The sequence below is a fragment of the Alligator mississippiensis genome, chromosome 1 (assembly GCF_030867095.1).
Source record: "Alligator mississippiensis isolate rAllMis1 chromosome 1, rAllMis1, whole genome shotgun sequence".
Lineage (NCBI taxonomy): Eukaryota > Metazoa > Chordata > Crocodylia > Alligatoridae > Alligator > Alligator mississippiensis.
Window position 1 is genome coordinate 221,788,530 of NC_081824.1, and position 18,303 is coordinate 221,806,832.

Here is an 18,303-nt window from a genome sequence, read left to right on the forward strand (position 1 = left end):
TTCATGAAATAAAGCAGAAGTTAACCCTTGAGGATGGGGACCTATAGCAAATCAACGCTAAACTGGGTAGCTAAGGGATTTCTCTGGTTTTGAACACAAGGGCTAGAAAATCCATTGGAGATGAGTGGTGAGGGAAAAAGCCTGGAGAAGTTGTGAGTGTGATCCTAACTGGAAGCAGTGATAACTTTCTGGGCTCAGAGAGTGGCAGACTGTGGATTTCTGAACAAGACAAGTGCTTGCTTTTATTCCTTTTATTCTTGGACTCAGGTAAACAGGAATCACTTGAGTCAAGGAGCCAAAAACCTCCTACCAGTTAGGACTAGAGACTTCTTCACCAGATTACCATCCTGAAAAGATGATGATTATGTCCTGGTTTGAAGTGTGGCATTAACCAGATTGCTAACACTTATCCTTATTGAACAGCCATATGGACTGGCATACACTAGCAGCTGCATTCAGTGCTAGCCCATCAGTTTCTTCCAGGCCGTTGTGAGAAACTAGCTAACAGATTGACTCATGCTGAACTGCCTGGCTACAGCATTTATTCAAAGATGCTGTTAATGCATATAGTACACATTCTGCATATAGCATGATATTCAAAAGCAGGGGCTTTGCAACTGATTATTGCGCCGTGTTAAAAAAAAAAAATTACCACTGTGATTACTAGGTAAAAGCCTTGAGATTTTTCTTGGCTTTAAGATTTAATGTTTAGCCACTTTGATTCCTACCATGTGCAAATGTTTCCAGTATTAACTGGGGAAGAGTGGGCTGGGAATTGGAAGCATGGCTTCAATTTAACTGGGCTATTTGGGGTTAGTACAAAGTGACAGACCAGCAGGAAGCAGTTAAAAGCTTTCCATCAGCAATCGAAGACCTGCAATCTAGAGTCTTTCCTCCAATCAAGTCTGGTATTGACAAGCAACTAGTTCTGATAAAGACCTCAGAAAGACTTTTCTTTCTGGCCTTCAGGGGCAATTTGTTTCTCTAACTAGGGTGTCTTAGCAGGAGTTCAGGGAAAATGCATGCAACTTGCACAATCACTTGAGCAGCATGACAAACAGCAGACATCTCGCTTCTTAGCTCCCCTGCTCCCCCACCCCTTACATGGCCAAATCGTCTGTCTGTATTTTTTTAAGTACCCTTATCTGGTTTTGGACGCATGGTATTGCTTTCTCCATACATCTACTTGACTAACTATATTGACTTACAGAAAGTAGAGATGGAATAGGACTATTAATTCAGCACTATGCCCTTCACCCCTCCCCCATGCATGCTTGCTCACTAAAGTATAATTTTCTGCTAAGTTTTTTTTTTTTCTTTTAGTCCTGTAAATATTATTTATGCAATCCTGTTTCTGAGATCAAGTTGTGGTCACATCAGTATTTCATTTCAAGCTTCAGTTCAATTAGCCTGATTTTAAAATGTTTAAAATTATAGGCTTCAGACACACTGCTGCTCACATAGGGATCCCTTAATACCTTCTGTATCCTTAACCAACAAAACAACACTTTGGTTGCCTAAATATCAGATCATGCTTTTCTTTTAGAGGAAGGTGCTAAGTATTTGTAGTTAACTGTTGTGATACTATATTAATATAAATTTATGTTCAAATGAGGATTATACATTTGGATGAAATGCAGCATGCATGGCTGATGAAAGTGAGCGAAGGATAAAAAAGCCATGATCCTAACAATAGCCTCTCAGCTGATTTTATTTAATATGCCAAAATCTGCTTTTCAAGCAGTCCTTTTCAGACTCCAGGGTGTGCCATATTACAATACGCTAGAGTTAATGACATTGGTGTTCAGAGCAATTGCACAGGTCAACACAGCAAGTGAGAGGCAGCAGCCAGCACTCCCCAGGTATCTGCCTCTGATATCTGCTGCTAGGCAAGGATGAGAACTACAGATGCAGCATGTGCTAATGTTACCTCTTTCAGTATGCAGGGGGTGTATGAATGATATTTCTTCTTGGCTGACAGAAGCAGAACAGGAGCCAGCATGGTGCTTGGGTTTGGGACTGTTGAAACTGTTCACTCAAAATTTGCCACTGCATAACATGACAGTGGTCTTGAAGGTTGCACAAATCCAGGTGCTGGCCTCCTCATTGGCAGCGGGCAAAGGGTGGCCTGGCATAGAAGACAACTAACTGCCCAGCATCTCCCCCAACCCCCTAAAAGATATAGAGCTAATCTTCAAGAATGAATTGTTGAGCCCTGTAAAGGAAAAGACATGCATGCAAATAATTCCTACCAATTCTTGAGTCACTATATCTACACTACTACTCTGGTACATCCATGAAGGGATGCTCCTTAGCATAATCTGTCCATCCACTCCTACTCATCCATACCAAAGCTAAAACAGTGGCCATGAAGCAGCTCTAGGGACCTCCACAGCGGTAACTCTCCAGCACACTGGAAACTGGACCTGGGCATGCACTTTGAGGGACACGCTCTCAGAGCATCTTCACTGCTGCATTTGGCATCTGCCAGAAAAGTTGGTGGACGTTGTGCACTGGAATCATCCCTCCACAGACATGCCAGGGGCCTGGTGCAGGCATATCCTGGAGGTATGTGTCTGGCATCTTACAGCAGGATGCAGATACTGAAGCTCTAAAATCCCATTCTGTGCAGTAGCAAAATTGTGCCCATCTCTGTGAAGGAGTGTGTATTGTTTGTTGGACTTATAGTAAAAACCACCTCTGAGTAGTGGAGGACAGGAAGCAGTTTCCCATTGTTGAAGGTCTGAGAGGGAGGAAGGGAAAATCCCATATGCCTTCTGCAGCTGTGAGATTTCCCCTCAATCTCATCTCCCAAGGCCCTTATTCATTACTCATCATCAACCTCACTGATTCTGTTTGGAGAAAGGTGGATCTCAGTGATCTACCAGCGGCAGCCTAAAAAATTCATCTGCAGGCTTCTTTAAAATAATTTTTCCAGTGGAGTCAGCCCACCAGAGAACAACTCTGCCTTGCATTTGGGCATGGAGGAAGAGGGATATGCTCAGTGATTCTCTGTCCTACGTGATTTCTGTAACTGTATTTGCTATCCACTGGAAGCAAGAGAGAGAGGCAGGCCCTGCTTTTGAGGCTAAAACAATCTCTACAGCAGCACAGCCCGGGAAGGTGTTGGTACTTCAAGCACCAGTGACTTCTTCGGCCCCATTTAAGAAGCAGTCATGCGTTTGTATTCTTAGCTTAGGTCAGGTGATTGGCCTCCTGCAATACCCCCCAAAGCTCCTCTGAAGTCAGTTTATTTTCTGTAGCTAACAAGCATTGTTGTTTCCGGTAGGATACCTTTCCTCTTATTTCTTAGTCTCCTCTGCTCTCTGGGGCTCTGACCTTCACTTCTCTGTTCTCCACAACACTCTACCTAAGGACTAATGGTGTCTGACATAAATAAGGCTGCTAGTGTTCCCTGACAGGAAAGTGCACCACGTAGCTGTAGGAAGGGGAAGACGTAAGGAAGGGAAAATGTCACTCGTTAGCCCAGGATTGCAAGCTTCTGGCACCATCCTGTTGCCCGAAATGAACCTCTGTGCCATATCCACGGCAGCAAATTTAACTTCTAATGTGCAGCATCCAGCATCTTGATGAGCAAGACTGAATTTCAACCCCTAGAACGCAGCTCCTTCTTTTTCTCCTTTACATGCACTTTATTTTAACCAGTCTGCAGTACAGATTTATCAAACTTGGTGTGAAGCGGTACCTTCCAGGCCACAGCAATGTGGGCTAAGATTTATCTTGGCAGTAATCTATTCTTTTTGCATTGCTAAGTCTCCAAAACAGGGAGGTAGAAAGAAGGACCTTGGTTCTGCAAAGCTTATGCAGGTGTTTCACTATGAGTCACCCAGGTAAACACATCAAAATAGGAGTAATGCCAAAAAAATCAACAGTGTGATTACTAGGTAAAAGCCTTGAGATTTTTCTTGGCTTTAAGATTTAATGTTTAACCACTTTGATTCCTACCATGTGCAAATGTTTCCAGTATTAACTGGGGAACAGTGGGCTGGGAATTGGAAGCATGGCATCAATTTAACTGGGCTATTTGGGGTTAGTACAAAGTGACAGACCAGCAGGAAGCAATGAACAAGTGTTGCAGGATCTGTGCCTGCAAGCCCTATAAACGGTTAGCCCCAGATAGTGCAGTAATGTGGGGTCACAGTCAAGGGATCAGCTCCTCAAGTGATGCATTACTCCACAGTCCCAGTGGAGCTATAGATTTTTGCCCCACACCTGCTGAGGATCTAGCTTCATGGCATTACAGGTGCAAATTGAGCACTGTTGCCTCTTTGGAATAAATGGCAAGGATCCTACATGCCAATTCAGGCTGGCACCTGTGAAAGCAATAGGGCAAGTAATTCATAGCATCCTATGTGATCTGGTGGAGATTGTCCTTGCCTGAGGAAATCACTCCTCCATCTCATTTCCATGGCAAAAGAAATGTAAAAGAGCTCTGTAGGAGATAAGTGCCCTATCCGGCTGGTACAGGAAAATCCTGAAGGAACCCTGGAGAAAAGCCATCCTAGCATTTTTGATGGATGCAAAGCTGCAGAAGTTTATTTTGTTTCTTTTTGCTGACAAAAAAGAAACACTGAAAAGGCTGCAATGGGTCTCTCTGTCTCAGAAATCTGCCAGGTTGATCTTCTCTGCCAGGTGCTGTGACCTGGGAACACAAGCCTGCCTCACTATGTTTTCACCAGTGCTGCTTTTCAGGACTTCCTCTCCTGTTTTCGTAACATTCATCCTGTCTTATGGTTGAGCCAATATTTGCATCATAACTGATATTAACTATGGGGTGATGCCCAAGACAACACAATAAGAGGTATCTTTCTTCTCCACCACCTTAAAGGAACAAAATCTTATCCATCGTTCTTCCTTGTGGTTTCACTGCCTAAGAAAACCAATTTTAAAAGGCAGTCAAGGTTGTTTTTGAAATAGTGACTCTCCCAGAGTGGCACTTACTACAGCTGTAAACTTTAAAGTTAGATCTAGGAAATTGCATTTGCAGTGTCTGTTACAACATAAGCGCAGCAGCACCAGAAATGTAGGATCCCCTGAAGACCAATCACACTCCTAGTGTCTATAGCAAACAATTAGAAAGTTAATGCTAAAATGCTGCCATTAAAGGCTTGATATAAATACATTCCTGATGCTCTCCACAAACTCAGCAGACTTCAGGAAGTTCTTTTAAAATAATAGAACCTCAGAGCCATGTACCTAATGCCTTTCAATACATTTCCTTTGCTTTGAACAGCACTTTTGAGCATTACAGAGGTGCAATTCAAGTGTACCCTCTAATGTGAAAAACACTATATCTACACTGTACCTTGAGTGCTATGAATAGCAACCACAGCTTGTAAAAATGTACACAAACTTATGGGCAAATGCTTAGCATTGTGCCTGCATATTAATGGTTTAGGATAAAATATTTCCTGTTAATGCTTGAATTGTTTGCTAGATGGTCTGCTTGGCTGGGGAGAAGGTTTTCTATTATTTACTAGAAGGATTTTGACCATGGATGGACTGTTTAAGATCATCTATTTATAATGGGATGATAAAATTTAATTTTCCTTCCTTGACCAATGTTCTGTTTTGGGAATTATTATTAATTATTTGGGAATTAATTATTTTTAACTGAAATTCTGGCCCCACAGAAGAAAACTAGTGACTTCAAGTGGACCAAGATTTAACTTCGTGTTTATAGGGGAAAGTCTGGGGGAACATTTTTGCTACCATTAGTAAATTAAGTGCCTTTGACATAATTCTGTCTCCAAAGCAGGTGGAAAATTGGTAGCACCAAAGCAAGCTTCCTAGCACCATTCTTTTTCACTGTTTCTCAGTAAAGAACCTCAAAGGTGAAGAAGGGAACATATTCTCTATGCTCATTTATTTCAGTTCTTAGTCATCTCAATAAAGGCTGAAGCTGGCTGGCAGCGATAGTTCTGGTTTTTGATGAAGATAGAACTGGTCTGAGTTTGTTAGTAGTTGATAACACAAAAATCATATATATGTATCAAAATGCTGATGTGATTAGTAGGAGTGTGCAAAGCTTTGGTCCATGATTTATTTTTGTAGAAGATTCAGCCTGATTCAGAAGCCGAATCACCGAATCCGAATTGAATCAGGAGAAGAAAAAAACCTCTGCATCAATTCGGAGGTTCCAAGTCAATTTGGAAAAGATTTGGAAATTTGGAAGGCAGTCTTTCAGGGGAACAGAAACTGAGAAGGGGGGTGGGGAAAGACCAGTAGCTGGTCTGTAGCTGGCCAGTGACTGTGATCTTTCCCCAAGTCCCCTTCTAATCACAGTGCTCTGGTGGAGGGACATAGAAACAGCACATAAGCCTCTGTCTGCAGGCTTTCTGTGCCTTTTTTGAGCTGTTTATGCCTGAGCAAGTGTCTGAAACGTACTGGACTGACTTGGTTTCCTACCTAGCCAGTATCCTGCTACTTTCTGTTCTTGGAAAGCATTGGATATAGCATACTAACTAGAATCCCTCTACTTAGCCCTATCCAATCCATTTCTTTCCATTTATATTTGTTCTTGTTTTTGTTTTTATCCCCCCCAACACTTTTTACAAAGAAAGCTGTTTTCCCTGGCAGTGTGAACCATTACTGTGCAGGGAAGCACAATCATTATGTGGTGAGCATGTTTGTTATTACCCTGAAATAAAATAGTTAGGTTAACATAATTTGGATTATTAAGAAGTATTAGCTTTACAGCTGAATACAAGGCATGACCTGTGACCTAGCAATGCCGCTGACCACAAGGCAGAATGATAGCTAAGCCTTTGCTTGTGTCAAGTAATCATTTTAACTGTGTTAAGCATTTTCTGAGTAAAATGCAGCAAGTGGATCTGTGTCTGTGTGCCGTAAAATCAGCTACAGCAAGGAACAAGATAAGACAAAGAAGCCATTGTTCTAAGTACAGTGATCGTGTCCTTAAGAAGTATCTACCACTGCAAGTTCTTGCTAACATATCATAATGTTACTGTTACTTAACTTTTAGCTTTTAAAAAGTGCTAGTTCAGCTTAATAGAAATATGCTGTTATGAAGATCTGTGAAGCACTGCCCAAGTATTGCTTTTGTTAACCCTGTAGTCTTGCCTTGTTATAAAAAGTATAAAAGAATGCCCCACCCTTTAGGGGGGGGGCATTTTGCCTCTTTGCTGGCTTTATGGTCATTGCTCGAGCAAATAAACTGCAGTAAACTTTAGCCATGTTATCTAGTCCCTATGCAGCTAGACAATAAACCCCAGGAAGTTTTCTCCCACCACAATTAACACACACAAACATGCACACACACACATCATAGAAGAGGTCAAATATTATTATGACACAGAAGAAGTCAGACAGTCATAGAAGAAGAGATGATATATAGCTATTAATATTATTAGTTATAGTTACATACAGACTAAAGACAACACAGAAGAAGTCAGATAGAGATTCAGATTAACACAACACAGAACTCAGAGTCATAGAAGAAGAGATATTTTAGTTATACACACAATAGTAAACAACACAGAAGAAGTCAGACAGTCATACGTAAGAGAAGAAGATGATGACATATATTATTAGTTACACACACAGGCACATTTTCCAGCACAGGAAAGAGTAATATGAAGCATGCTAGAAAGGCAGGTGCCAGGTCTGCTGGCAGGGGAGGTAGAGGAGCTAGATGGAGAGCGAGAGCTACAAGTGCCACCCCCCTCCAAACATAGATGCATCCTCTTTCCAAGCAGCCATGAAGCTTCTGCTGCCAGTGGAAGCAAGGGGGTAGGAGCAGTACATGTCCCTGCACCTGCACCACCTCCCCTAACTCCAGAAATAGGCACCAGCAGCAGAATGACAGTCTCTTCCACCCCAATTTCATCTTCCAGCATGAGCCTTCCATTGCAAGAGGAGGAGCTGGATCTGGAACCAGGGGACCCGAGTGCCCTAGCTAAAGAAATTCTGGGGACCGAGGAGGAATCTGAGTTTGTGCTCCACACCCCTCAAATTTCCCCTAGACCCAGGTCTCCTTGTCAGGAAGGCACCTCAAAAGAGGTTGTGGAGGCCAGTGGCTCAGCTGAGTCAGCTCCTACTGTTGTTGTGCTTCTGCCTGCTGAGGAGGGGGATAAGGCAGGATCCCCACCCTCAACCCAGAAGCAGGGAAGTAACGTAATGCAGGATCATTTTGAGGTGACAGATGATCCCAAGTATGCTATCTGCCAAAGGCAGATCAGCCGGGGCAAGGAGGCAAAACACTTCACCATCACAGCAAGGCTGCTGCATCTCAGGAGGCAGCACCCCCTTGCTCTTGTTCCTCCTTAGCCTGGCACCAGTGGGAGCATGCCTAAAGGGAAGTCCCCCACTTGCTCCAAAACCCCTGTCCCCACAGAGCAGAGGCAGACCACCCTGGAGTAGTGGAGGAAAGCTGCAGACAAAGGGGGGGCATTGCAAGGGCGAGCGAGGTCACCCAGAGCAGTGGTTCTCAACCTTTGGTACCTTACGTACCCCTTGCCAATTGACTCAGCAAAAGCAAAACCGGAAGTCCCACTGTGGCACTTCTGGTTTTGCCACCATGAGCCGAGTTCCACTTTTTCCACCGCGGCCCAGGGCAAACCAGCCTGAGTATCCCCCAGCACATTGATGCTGGGGAGTGAAAGCCCCGGCGCTTTGGACACAGTGGGAGGGCCGGTGGCCAGAACTTCCAGCCTGAACAGGCAAAGACCAAAATGCAACACCCGTGTACCCCTTGCCCATGTCTCGCAAACCCCCAGGTATACACGTACCATGGGTTGAGAAACACTGACCCAAAGCACTGGGGAGATGCTTGCTCTAGATGGCCAGCTCTTCTCCTTAGTTGAGCGGCCAGGGTTCAGGCAGCCCATGGAGCTTGTGGCTCCATCCTATCGAGTACCTGCATGCACCACCTTTAGCAGGACGGTAGTGCCCGCCCTGTATGAGGCATGCAGGGAGTATTTGAGGGAGGAGCTGCGCAAGGCAGTGCCGCAGGTAGCCTTGCACTTCACCTACGACATTTGGAGCAACTGGGGTGGAGATCATGCCTACCTGTCCCTCACAGGACACTGGTGCAATGTCAGGCTGTTGGTGGGCTGTCCTTCAAGCCATGGTGATGGGTGAAGTGAAGTTCATAGGCTCCGCTGTGAAAGGGTTTGTAAGTTACCTCTCAGGATCAGGCCTGAGAGACTGGAGACAAGAGTGTTTTTGTGGTGAGGAATGTGACCCCACAGGTAGTTGGGTTTTGCCGTCTTTGATAGATTCTGGTGTGCAGTTTGTGGGAATACTGGAGCTATGTTGGCAGGTTTTGTGTTTTGAGCTTCTGAAGTTGGCTTCTGGTGATGAGGTTAGCAAGGTTCGGTGCTTGGTTGAATTTACAAACTATTTTTCAGAGCTGGGCCTATGAACTTCACTTCATTAGCCTCCTAGGTACAGAAAGTCAGGGACTCAATATTGACATCAGATTTATGACACACTACAACCTGCCGGACATCTGACTCCCCAGGTACCTCTCCACTTTTATCCGCTACATATCTCTTCCCTTCCCCACCCCAGCCTATCCCTCATCCCCTGACATCTCCATTTCCATTTTCACTGACTGGCTTTCATCCTCTGGCTTCTTTACTATCCCTTCCATCCAGGAACAGCACACACATGTGCGCGTGCGCACACACACACACACACACACACACCTCTGCAGGTGCTTCCTCAGCCTGATGAAGGGTTTTTCACCTGAAAGCTTGCCAAGATATACTTCTCTAACTAGTCAGTTGGTCTACTAAAAGAAAACGGATTGACCCAAAGGACCTTGTCTACCAGTGCCATGTCCTTAGATCAATACCCCTAGCACTTGTCCCCGGTCAGCTGACTGGAAGGACACAGGGCCCTGGGCACATCTAAGCACCAAGGCTGGGGCTGACAGGGAGAGCTCTCTGGCAGCTGCTGGAAAAGAAGCTTCTGCAGGAAAGGAAAGAAAGGCTCTAGTCTAAGACCATTTGGCTGCCTGAAATGCTGCTGGTGTTACTGTGCTGTAGTGCACTGTTTATTACCTGTTGTTATTTAAAGTGGTGGACTGAACTGAGGCTGTAGGGGAGGAGGAGACCTCATTCGGGCACACTACCATATCATGTAGAGGCCCCAGCACCAGTGAGGGTGCGCCTTAACACACGCACACTGTCACCCATGTCACGAGTTTTGCTTGTCAGCAGTTTGAGGTGCAGTTTCAAAAAGAAACCCTGCACCTCTCTCTTTGAAACTTGGCAGGCCTCATGCCCTCAGGAGAGGCTACCATTCCTGCAATCTTTATGCAAATCAGTCAAAAAAAATGTATAGGTATTTAAGTGATTCCGCATAAAATCTATGGTCGAATCTCCGAATCTGTCTGAACTGGGGCCACATCTTCCAAAGCCGATTCAACTGAATCAATTCAAGACACTTATCTGAATCTCCAAATCAAATTGCTGTCCTCCAAATCTGCCAAATCCAAATTGAATACTTACCTATTTGCACAGGCCTAGTGGTTAGCATAGAACAAGGCCTCAGTAGTCAGCTTTCAAAGCTAATGTAATGCCCTGGAAATGCTTGGAGAAGGACAGGTTTTATGTAATTCAGGTTATGATGCCTAGTGTGTGGTTTGGTAGTTTTTTTCAGTGTGCACATGGTATGTAGACTAACAGCAAGTAATGATTTTAGAAAAAAAACAAATCACAACTGTCACTAGTTTGATGTCTCTGAATGTCTGGAATTCACTTAAATTTGCATTTAGGATCAAGTTGGGACAGAAGGTTCTTTTTTCCATTCCATTCAACAGGTCACTTTGAACCTTTCTGGATTGAATTTGGAATACTTCCCAACTCTTCTGCTAGATCACTCACTATGGAATCTAAAACCCACAGATGACAAACTGAGGACAGGAAGAGAAAACTTATCTTCATAGTTCTTAAAGAGAAAATTGCTAAAGATTAATCAGAGACTCAACTCAGTAAGAGGAAAAAAGATGGCTATATGAGAGGATGGGGAGTCAGACTACTCAGTGAGGTAGAGATGTAATTAGTTGGATACATGTCTTTAAAAATTTCCGCCGGGAGCTGCCTCTTTCCAAACACCTTCCACCATGCATACTTCTACCTTCTCTCTGTGCTTTGTTGCAGTATATTAAGAATTGCAAGCAATGGTCCTTCCAATCCAAACTGCTTGTTAGAATAAACAGAATGATCCCCTCCTGCCTTCACCTCCACAAGCGCAATAACATTAATAGAAAAATTTAAAAATATTAAACTGCTAGTAGACAAAGATTTTCATAAAGCATATAAATGCATTCATTCACTCCATCTCATTAGCTCAATCATCAACCTTTTAACAATGCAACTGATTAACATATTCATTGTTCTTCCTTGCTTTTGCCTCAGACTTCTACCTCTTTTGGGATCAAAAGATCTCTGAATACTTATGCTCAACAAATGTTCCCGCACAATTGCCTAGAACAATGGAAAATGCTCAGAAGGATAGCCGATGTAAGATATTTTTCTATGTCTTCTACAAATGCTACCAAAGTATTACAGGAAACAGGTATTTAAGAACCAGTTTTATTGGTATGTTTAACATGATTATACACATTCATGAGTCTAACAAGATCTGCACTGTTACATTAAAGATACAGTACAATAACATTCAACATGAGGTACTTCATATTTATATATCTGTCCTTCATAAATAATGCGGTAAGTCTGCTAATGTCAAACAGTGTTCCAGCACAACTGCGTGCCATGACCTGAAATTAGCCGAGTTCATCACAACAGTTAAAAAAAGAAAAACAGTTCAGTGCAATAAGTAGGTAGAAATTAGAACATGTACTTAAATACTATTTCAGATATGCTTAAAGTATATTACATTACAACCCCCTTGCCAAGAAAAATCAATGTACAAGTAGCAAACATTACCGGGTACAATTTAAAATAACATCTACAAAACGTTTTCTTTGTCAGTTATGCTTATATTCCAGCCTGATGTGACTGGTGCTTCTGATATATAGATCAACATTTTCAAACTTGGGTGTGTTAAGGTTAGCTGCCCAGATTTTAGGCAATTAACAAAGCAGCCTTATAATCAAAGGTGACTGGCACTCACAGCTTCTATTTACTGCAATAGTGCCAAACTCTCAAGATTAGGCCACTTAGGTATCTAAATATGGTGCTTACATTTATTCACCCATATTTGAAAATGCTGAACATGGCTACCAACTTCAAAACTTAACAATACCTGGAACTCAGACTCAGAGGAATTAGGCAAGGATAGCTTTCATTCTACCCTGTCAAAAGTATGTCAGAGACAAGTCAAAACTGAAATAAATAAAAGCTCATTGCCTACATATTACAGCAACACACTATTATGGTCCCATAACTATCTGTTCCAGCCAATCAGCTTAGTCGATGGCTAACCTTTATTTGCATACAAGTAAAAAATAAAAATAAAATCAAATAAAAATAAGTAACACAGGAATCAGTCAGAGACCAGCTTCTCTGTGCCAGTACAGTACGCTGGGATAGGCACATGCAGCTATTTAATATTACAATAAGCAACTGTCAGTCTACCATGTAATCATCATTCAGACAGATCCATGACCTCTATGTCAATCATTTGCTGTAAGGAAACTTGGGCAGCTTATCAGCTTCTTCCTTTTTGTTTTAAAGTTTATTTTAACTACATTCAAATTCTGTTCAGACATCACCTAAACATAGAGGGCCATTATCCCATGACAAAATCTTAATCTCTTTTGTTGTTTCTTCAGCAACTGTTCCCCCAATCCATAACACCACGTCACAGGTTTATTTTTGGTTGCTGATCTAATTTTTTTTTTTTTTTTTTTTTAAACTGGAGGTGTTTAAAAATCTCTTTGCAAGTGTTTTCAGGGGAAGCATTCTGCTCAAGCAGAAGGCAGGGCAGGGTGGCGCTTTATGAATTAACTGGTTCAGGGAAGGAAGAACTTATAGGTGACAGGTAATGCCAGGACCGGACAGCTGAGCAGAATCCTAGTGCCAACTAGTACAATGGGACAGCTCATGCCTCTCTGAATCACTTAAGTCTCTAGCAGTGTTTAAATGTGTACTTTGGGAGGCAGTGGGGGGGGCGCTTTGGGAGATGCTCCATTTAAAGCACTTGAAGCGTCAAATATATCAGCAACCTCATGCCAAATAGTGGTGGGGGCGTTTTAACTAAAGCTTGTCAAACAAGCCTCCACCACCATTTTCTAGCGTGGGTACGCTGATACACATGACACTGCAGTCTCCTGTAGTGCAGTAATTACCATGCTCCAGCAGACTCAATTCATCTGTTGTAATTACAGTGTTGGAGCAGCCTTAGTATCCATATATTGGAGACCCAATGTGCCAGCCTGTCTTACCTTCTGCCTGACTCCAGACTAACATAATATAACCTCTCTGCTCAGATGTCACTAAGAGTCCGGCTTTCTATATCTTCTGAGGGTATTTACATTTCAGAAAGAACATTAATGTGATCATATATATGTATATAATGTTAGTTGTTAAGGTGAGTGAAGAGAATGGTTCTTGCAGAGTAATTTTCCCTTTGCTTTTCTTTTCATCATCTATGGATAACAGAAAAGCCTGGTGTTAGCCCTGGAGTTTTTGAAGGCTACTTCAATCCAGTTTTCATTACTTTAGAACATGTTTTGGACTTCACTGAGACATATTGGCTCTTTAAGATGGCCAGAGGCCAGGATTCCAGTCAGAGAACACTTGGTGTAATAATGGTAAGCGATAAGAAAGCATATGGGAAAAGCACTGCTATAATAAAACTCATGATTAAATGTTGTGTTATGATCCATTATTGTGTTGAAATAATACAGCAGAGACCCTACCTTTGTCCTGTTGTTTAGCTTAAAACATGGAAAATAAATATACCACATTTCAGAGGTATAATAAAGGTGGGACAAATTGCCCTGCTACTGTCCTCCTTACAAACATCTTTCAGAATCTTGAGACAAGGGATTTTCTTTTCCATTGTGTGCATTTTATTTCATCAAGTTTAAAAAGTACCTGCATCTTTTAGGTATACAAACTTTCTTCCCTCTTAAACAGCAGTGAGCCTTTTTCTGCAAAAAACACAGGTCTGAAAAGCCAATCAGGTTTTCTTTCTACAAAAAAAAACTCTTCTGCACCACAGAATCCTCCATTCTACATTTAAAACAAAAGCTAACTGCAAGAGATTACACATAAAAAAGCTAAGAGGAAAGCCACAAGCTCCTCTCTTGGTATAAAACTTTTGGTTCTCTCCATTAGATCTGGTCCGCTCTTGGAAATTTTGTTACAACCTAACCATTTAGCTGAGTTACTGTGTGTGGCAATAAGAAAGTAAAGTTCATGTTACAGAAAAGGAAAATTGAACTGGGGGCTATTACATTCTTTCATTTCTATACAATAATTACCCAAAGCCTCCTTTCATAGTGTAGGGGGGAAATCCCTGCTCAAAATAGCTTTGGGACATTTTGAAACAATTACATATTAAGTTTATCTAACCTTGTTGTATACTAGATGTCATCACCCAGTTATTTTGCAATTATTCAAATAAGAGTGATTTAAAAAACAACTCTGTGACTGTAGTGAAATGAGCTATATTTAAAACAACATATGCCAGGGGTCAGCAAAGTATTCTGGCAGCAGGCTGGAAAGATCCAGTTCAGGTTGAAGGTGGGTTGCAATTAGGACCTAGATACTGCTGCTGTCACTTCTCCCAATGGCTGCTTCCCTCGTCACCCAGCCATGATATGGTATGGGCAAAGTGCCCAGGAGCAGCACGGGCAATGCCCCCACTCTATGGGCAAGATCCTGCCCACAGGTCATAAGGTTTCCAACCCCTGGCCTATACAGGTGGTTTGTATACAAGTATTTTCCTGACTTAAGCAGATGAGCTCTAAGGGATGCTGGTAGGAAAAAAAAACTGTTGGATCCCAGTTTTATCTCCAGTGCTCTGGTGGCCTTACGTCCCTGGGTATACCAGTCACCCACCCTTTTCCTCTTCTCCTGCAGCTACCCCTAGTAAAGTTGGCCAGCAAAGGATCTCACATCTACATAGCTGCACTGCTTTATCTTTGCTTCTCTTGGCTCAGCGACAAGAACACGAGCAGCCCAGTGGAGCCCTCTTCTGTCTGAGCCTTCTGAAGAGTGGGAATCTACAAGAGCAAAAACAAATGAACAACTGAGAACTGAAATACAAAAATGGGAAAAAATGGCGACAGGAGGAGAAAACAGACCAAAAAGACATTACTTAGCATGCTGGGGCATGGTCCCTAAGAGACATGAGGGAGAGCATTCACCTCCTGGTCTATTGCAAACGTGGGTGCACCAACAAACAAGGCTGGAAATCATGGGTGTAGGCACACCCAACTCTCATACACAGGCTCTTAACAGCTTCCACTTACACTTAAGTATTATATTTAAACCTCATCATCCAAGCCACAAGTACAGCAAGCAGTAACTGTCCATAGCATTTAGTGACATTTTACCTGTACTGGTCACATATCTGCAGATAACAAGCTACAAGCATCAATGGGTCTGAACCAGACATGTACTTCCCATCAAACTCTGTCCCAAGACACTTTTGCTCAGGCATAGAATATGAGTTCTGGAATCTGTCCCCCCTGCACACCGGTGCCATTGGTACTGTCCGAAGAGCACTGGAACTGCACAGTTACTTTTCCACACTGAACTTCTGTCATTCCTTCTTGTCCAAAATAACTAAGTTCATTACCATCCAGAATGACACTTGCTGTGTAAAAGGTGTCGGGCTCGATCTGCACGGGATACTCAAACCATACAGGGAAAGTGTTACTCGAGCCGTCCGAAAAATACTTGCTTAAGTTCTGTCCTAGGATAACCCCCTGCCGTTTGAGTTCAATCTTTGCACTGTATTCTGCCGATCCGCAGCTGGAGCCGTACAGTCCAAAGCCTGCAATAAAAACCCTCTTGTCGACAGCAAACTGGATGCTGTCACACCGGCCGCGGTAACGCCACTGGTTGCTGCGGTAGGCACAAGACTGGAAGCGATGGCACCGCTGGGGAACGAGGCCCTTCCTGGGTTTGCTCACAAACTGTAACTCTGGCTTTTTGGCTGCCGTATACCAAAGGAAGATATCATTGGTTTCGTTGAGAGTCAGGATTCCTGACTGAGCAGCACCATTCGCAAAGTCGTCAAGTGCCATAGTAGGGATGCGGATCAGGTAGAGTGCCTTCCCTAGGACCTTGCGTTTGTTCTCTATGGTAGCAGTTAACTCTTGTCGCTGACACTCGACTTCGGCCCAGTTAAGGGCTGCTTCAAAAACCACAATTTCTTTGGCATTCAGAGTTTCCCGGCGGAGGATGCTTTCCAACGTCTGGAAATCAATGTCACAGAACCCCTCAGATTTCAAAGCCAGCTCTGCCTGGGCATCAATCACTTCCCAGCAGCGTTGGGTTAGGTCAGGTTCCTCAAATAAGCAACTCTGGGAGAGAAGCACACAGGCATTTTTTGCACTGAGACTCGTCTCCAGGAAGTTGACGCATGCGCGGGCAAGGTGAGGGACGATGTACTTCTTGGCTGCATAGAGTGTGGCCAGAACAGTATCTGCAGCCAAGTCAATTTCATCACAATATATATATCTGAAATAAAACACACATACACAATGTTGATATTGATCATACCCACAGTTTTTCAGTATCAGTTGAAGACAGAAAACACAGGGCTTTTGAGGAGCGTGGTGCAGTTTGTAAACTAAGAAACACCTTCTGTGAAAAACCAAACCCACCATAAATTATACTGATAAAAAAACCAGGAGTTAAATTCATCCCTAATACAAGTCTGGGGGCGAGGGGGGGGGGTTGATGAATTTACACTAAGGATCAATGAGACCTTAAATTTGGGTCACAAGCGACACAAAGAAATAGACTAAAATGGTAAAGTACTACCCCTCCAGCCACATTTTCTTCCAACACAGTTCTATCAAAGTTACTTTCAGGAAGGATGTAGACAGAAGCTCTCTATATGGTCAAATCAGCAACAGCTAAAGAGTTGTCAAACTCTTAAATGTCCAAAACCTAGCAAACTTATGTAAAGAATTCCAATTAAACAAATGATTACCTAATGAAATATTTTTCCACCTCCCAAAAAGGACTTACATCAAGGTTCTTGAAGAAGGGTTGCTAATACGGCTAAAACAACAGTTAAGTATGAATTTCAGAGGACTGACAATAATCTACCCTTTCTGGTGAACTATATCATGACTTCACCTTTTTCCCTTTTAATATGTAACTGAGAAACTTTATTGGCAATAAACACTTTAAAAACGAGACTCTGGTGGCAAGACAAACTGGATTTCTCTCTTGACCCTCAGATGTGCATCTGATGATATTAAGTACTGAATATCATCATACTCCATAACCATTAAGATTTGTCATAGACTGATAAACCTTCTGGGAAACCACTAATCTCAGAAAGTAGAAATAAGACTTTCAAGTGTTTGTTAATGCTAATGCCAGCTTCTCTAACAAAGTGTATTCTTACACTTTCCAAGTGCAAGAACATGGTAAGCAGTACTGCTGTGTATGGGAGAGTAAGGTAAATTTTATGTGATTAAATGCTTAAGGTTCACTGCTGTTGGGGAAATAATGAATAGGTAGTTTGTTTTTAACAGCTTACACATTAGGGCTCTGGCTACAACGGATACATACACTGTGTTAGAAACAACATTAAAAACAATTTTGCCCTTAGTATGGAAAAGGACAGTCTGTTTAAAAATGTATTTCCCAACTATTGGTCCCTGTCCCCAATGAAAGCAAAATTGTGCTTAACACCATATGATTGGAAAGGGTATTAGTCCTAACATAGGTATTTTCCTAGAACAAACAAGGCCTAGAGACATAATAATAAAACGGCACATGCTGCAATAGTAACATCCCTGCCCTCTTACAAGTATTCTTCCTTTTAATGTAAATACATGCAACACACACAAAATGTATAACTATATTATACTGCAAAGCGTTTTAGTTTTACGTTGCTGTAAAATACTGTTTTAGTTTGAATACGACCAGGTTTAACATGCGTTTGTTCTGCTGTATCTTGTCTGTTTCTTAAGCTGAAAAGAAACGTGCCAGGGTGTAGGACATTGCAAGAGCTCCTTTGTTTTAGACCTTTTTCTAGAACCCATCCTTCTGTTTATTGCAAACAAGAAACCCTGGCTTCTTGTCATGTAAGCAGGGAGAAAGCAGACCCCCTAGCCTAATTCACTAACTGGGCAGTGTTCTTTTTTTTTTT

The 18,303-nt window shown here is 42.5% G+C and overlaps 1 protein-coding gene across 4 annotated transcripts in view; it reads right to left on the bottom strand.

Moving 5' to 3' along the window:
• Window positions 1-11,571: 11,571 nt before the first annotated feature.
• The window catches only part of BTBD3 (BTB domain containing 3), a 38,062-nt gene continuing 31,330 nt past the window's right edge, over window positions 11,572-18,303 (bottom strand). For all 4 annotated transcript variants that reach the window (XM_006277241.4, XM_014595024.3, XM_006277240.4 and 1 more), the window contains one exon: window positions 11,572-16,652. In XM_006277241.4, the coding sequence (XP_006277303.2) occupies window positions 15,620-16,652 (1,033 nt within the window). In that variant the 3' untranslated portion in view covers window positions 11,572-15,619. The remainder of the gene's footprint in view (window positions 16,653-18,303) is intronic.